Source organism: Rhinopithecus bieti, unplaced genomic scaffold, assembly GCF_001698545.2.
Source record: "Rhinopithecus bieti isolate Rb0 unplaced genomic scaffold, ASM169854v2 scaffold_5025, whole genome shotgun sequence".
Lineage (NCBI taxonomy): Eukaryota > Metazoa > Chordata > Mammalia > Primates > Cercopithecidae > Rhinopithecus > Rhinopithecus bieti.
The window spans coordinates 254,418-257,741 of record NW_016804637.1 but is presented as its reverse complement, the minus strand read 5'-3'; the positions used below and the strand labels follow the sequence as shown (position 1 = coordinate 257,741).

Genomic DNA, 3,324 nt, shown 5'->3' with positions numbered 1-3,324 from the left:
TGAAATTAAAAATTAGCGCCTGGCTAGTTTTTAAGTATTTTGTAGAGATGGGGTCTCACTACATTGCCCAGGCTGGTCTTGAACTCTTGGCCTCAAGCAATCCTCCTGCCTTGGCCTCCCAAAGCACTGGGACTACAGACATGAGCCACCATACCAGGCCTGTTTGTGCATCTGGAGTGTTGAAATGTGAGGTGAATCATGGCTTGTGTATCTGCTGGGGGATGGGGACTAAGGTGGGATGTTTGACAGCGCAGTGTATCGGTGTGCTTCACTGTGTGTGTCTACGTGTGTAGTGGCAATGTCATAGAGTTACGTGTTTTGCAAGAGAAAGGGTGTGGGGGATGAATGTGGGACAGAGGTTGTATGGGATGCTTTGTGTCAGGATAGGGCAAGGTTGGAGCATGTGGATGATGGAGATTCTGAAAATAGAATATATTCAGAGATGCCGTGGTGTGTGTGTGTTTGTGTGTGTGTGTGTAGAGGGGTGTGAGGGTGCCCAGCTCTGTGAGTGGGTGTGTTGGGGGATGTCGTGGAGCTGTTTTCTGGTCCCAGAGGGAGAGAGAAAGCCCAGGAAATCTCACTTTCTCCCTGCCCCTGGGTCTCCAGGCAACGGCACCACTTTGGAGTTACCAGGAGACAAGGTTGCCAGGGCAACACAGGCGTGAGTGGCAGCTCTGGGACGAAGTCTGGGTGAGAAGATCCAGCCAGGGATCACGATCATTCACTTTGTTCCTCCCTTTCTCCCTGTTTCTTATCAATCCCACCTCCCTTCCTTCATTGTCTTACCGAGCCTGTATTTGAGAACCTACAAATGTGCTAGGTGCTATTCTGGGTACTGGAGAACAGAAGTGAATAAGACAAACAATGTCCCTGCTGTATCTCTCCTTCAGTGTTTCAGCTCCTGTCTCTTTGTCTCTCCTGCTCCCTTCTTTGTCCTGCGGTCCTGCCTTCCCCCCGTACCACAAGGAAGGCCCCACAGAACCCCTTAGCCAGTGAGGAAGTTGAGAGCCTTCATCTCACAGACTTTCGGGGATGGCTGTTGATGTTTTGCACACGAGTGTCCCTGAGCCTGTGTCCCCAGACACACACTCCGGCCCATACTCAGGTGCACAGAAAGACAAGCACACAGCTCATCCCCCTCTTCAATTCTCAGTTGTCATTTGATGACATCAGCAAAACCACACACAAATACATGCCGATCACAATACTCCTCTGAGATATCATAAGCCCCATTTTACAGGAGGGCACACTGAGGCTAGGAGACTTTAAAGAATATGTCACTCATTCTGGCCTACTCCTCCAACTCTTAATCCTTATATTTGTCTCATTAGCTGACAATAACAGTATTCGTGCTGGTTCCCCCAGCAGCCTCCCTCAAGGAAGGGCCTCATTTCCCTATTTCCCTCGAATGCATCCTTTCCTCCGCATAGGTTCTAACCCTTTGCCCATTCACCAGAGGAATCGAGTTTTGATGGACAGATTCCTAGACCAATAGAGAAACTAAGTGAACTGTACCGAAGCCGCCTCGGCTTGGGCGGGACTAAGACTGGGAAGAAGCCGCCAATTGGACAGAGCTACGCGGCGAATGGCGGAGACGCTGAGGCGGGTGCTGACCAGGGACGGTGCGGCCTGGTCCGGGGAGGAGAACACGCCTGTCGCCGGACCGCCTTTGCTGCTGCTGGGCGCACCAGGATCTGGAAAAACAACGCTGCTATTTGCAGCGGCTCTAGAGGCGGCGGGGGAGGGCCAAGGCCCAGTCCTCTTCCTGACACGGAGGCCTCTACAAAGCCTGCCCCGCGGGACCGGAACGACTCGAGATCCAATGCGACTCCAGGTAACTGTGCGGTGGGAGCGGAAGCGTTCTAGCCAATGGTGGAGTAGATCCGGGACTATTGAGTGACAGGTAGACAGGCCAATGGAGGGGACGGTGGAAGGGCGGGCCAGGGCAGCCACGATGGGGCGAAGTCAGCCAGGCGCAGTGAGGGGTGGCAACACGCGGAGCTTAGTTAAGATTGAAGTGAGAGCCCATCCAATGATGGGCGGTGTTAGCAAGAGGCGGTGCCCAGAGGGTGAAGTCAGGCCCACCAAGGGGCGGGGCCAAGGTTGGGTCCATTCAGGACCAGAGTTGGCTCCTCTTGGTGTCAAGGATGAGGTCAGACCGAGAATGCTGGGGGAGGGTTTTCCGTGGGAAAATTGCCCTAGAGATTTGGCCAAAACAAGCAAAATGTCTTGCCCTCAACTAATACTCGGCAGTGATGAGTGCTGGAAAAAGGGACGAATACAAGAATATTTAACCACTCTGAGCTGGTCCATCCTGGAACCAAGGAAAGTATGCAAGGAGGCAGGGTTACTCTTGCGAGGAGTCTGGCTTCTTGTGCTGAATCCGGCCCTTTCCTTCTGTTTCTCCTTCTAGAAGATCCGCTTCCAGTACCCACCCTCAACCCGAGAGCTTTTCCGGCTCCTGTGCTCTGCCCATGAAGCCCCGGGGCCAGCCCCCTCCCTTCTGCTGCTCGACGGCCTAGAAGAGTACCTAGCGGAAGACCCAGAGCCCCAGGAAGCTGCCTACCTCATTGCCTTACTTCTAGACACAGCTGCCCACTTCAGCCACCGGCTTGGGCCTGGCCGGGACTGTGGGCTCATGGTGGCCCTCCAGACCAAGGAGGAGGCAGATAGTGGGGACGTCCTGCTCCTGGCACTGCTCCAGCGGTATTTTCCTGCCCAGTGCTGGCTGCAGCCAGATGCACCAGGTCCAGGAGAGCACGGCCTCCGAGCCTGCCTGGAGCCAGGCGGGCTGGGCCCCAGAACAGAGTGGTGGGTGACTTTCCGATCAGATGGAGAAATGATGATTGCTCCATGGCCCACCCAGGCTGGTGACCCCAGCTCAGGCAAGGGTTCAAGCTCTGGAGGCCAGCCGTGAGCTTTGGTGTGTGACCACCTCTCTGTGCTTCAGTTGCCCATGGCTACTTACCTCAGGGACATATGCAGATCCAAAGACCTAAACAATGTAAAGTGCTTTTTCTCTTTTAAAAGTATAGCATTATCTTGTATATATTGTACCCAATCAATATATTGTTTAGTTTTGTTGCTTTAAACTTTATAAAAAGAGCTTCAGGCCAGGCGTGGTGGCTCACGCCTGTAATCCCAGCACTTTGGGAGGCTGAGGCAGGCAGGTCACCAGAGGTCAGGAGTTGAAGACCAGCCTGCCCAACATGATGAAACCCTGTATCAACTAAAAATACAAAAAAAAAAAAGCTGGGTGTGGTGGCAGGTGCCTGTAATCCTAGCTACTCGGGAGGCTTAGGCAGGAGAATAGCTTGCACCCAG

General features: G+C 53.5%; 1 protein-coding gene across 1 annotated transcript; it reads left to right on the top strand.

Moving 5' to 3' along the window:
* The first annotated feature begins 1,544 nt into the window (after nt 1-1,544).
* SWSAP1 (SWIM-type zinc finger 7 associated protein 1) lies at nt 1,545-3,065 on the top strand. The gene is made up of 2 exons (XM_017869446.1): nt 1,545-1,834; nt 2,414-3,065. Exons 1-2 carry the CDS (start codon nt 1,586-1,588, stop codon nt 2,915-2,917), a joined length of 753 nt encoding a protein of 250 aa, XP_017724935.1. The 5' UTR covers nt 1,545-1,585; the 3' UTR covers nt 2,918-3,065.
* Nucleotides 3,066-3,324: the final 259 nt, after the last annotated feature.

What these genes read in the sequence shown, in the direction of transcription:
- SWSAP1 (XM_017869446.1), top strand. Translation starts at nt 1,586, where the DNA reads ATGGCGGAGACGCTGAGGCGGGTGCTGACCAGGGACGGTGCGGCCTGG. An exon ending in GAGATCCAATGCGACTCCAG is followed by an intron (nt 1,835 to 2,413) that starts GTAACTGTGCGG and finishes TTCTCCTTCTAG; the next exon opens with AAGATCCGCTTCCAGTACCC.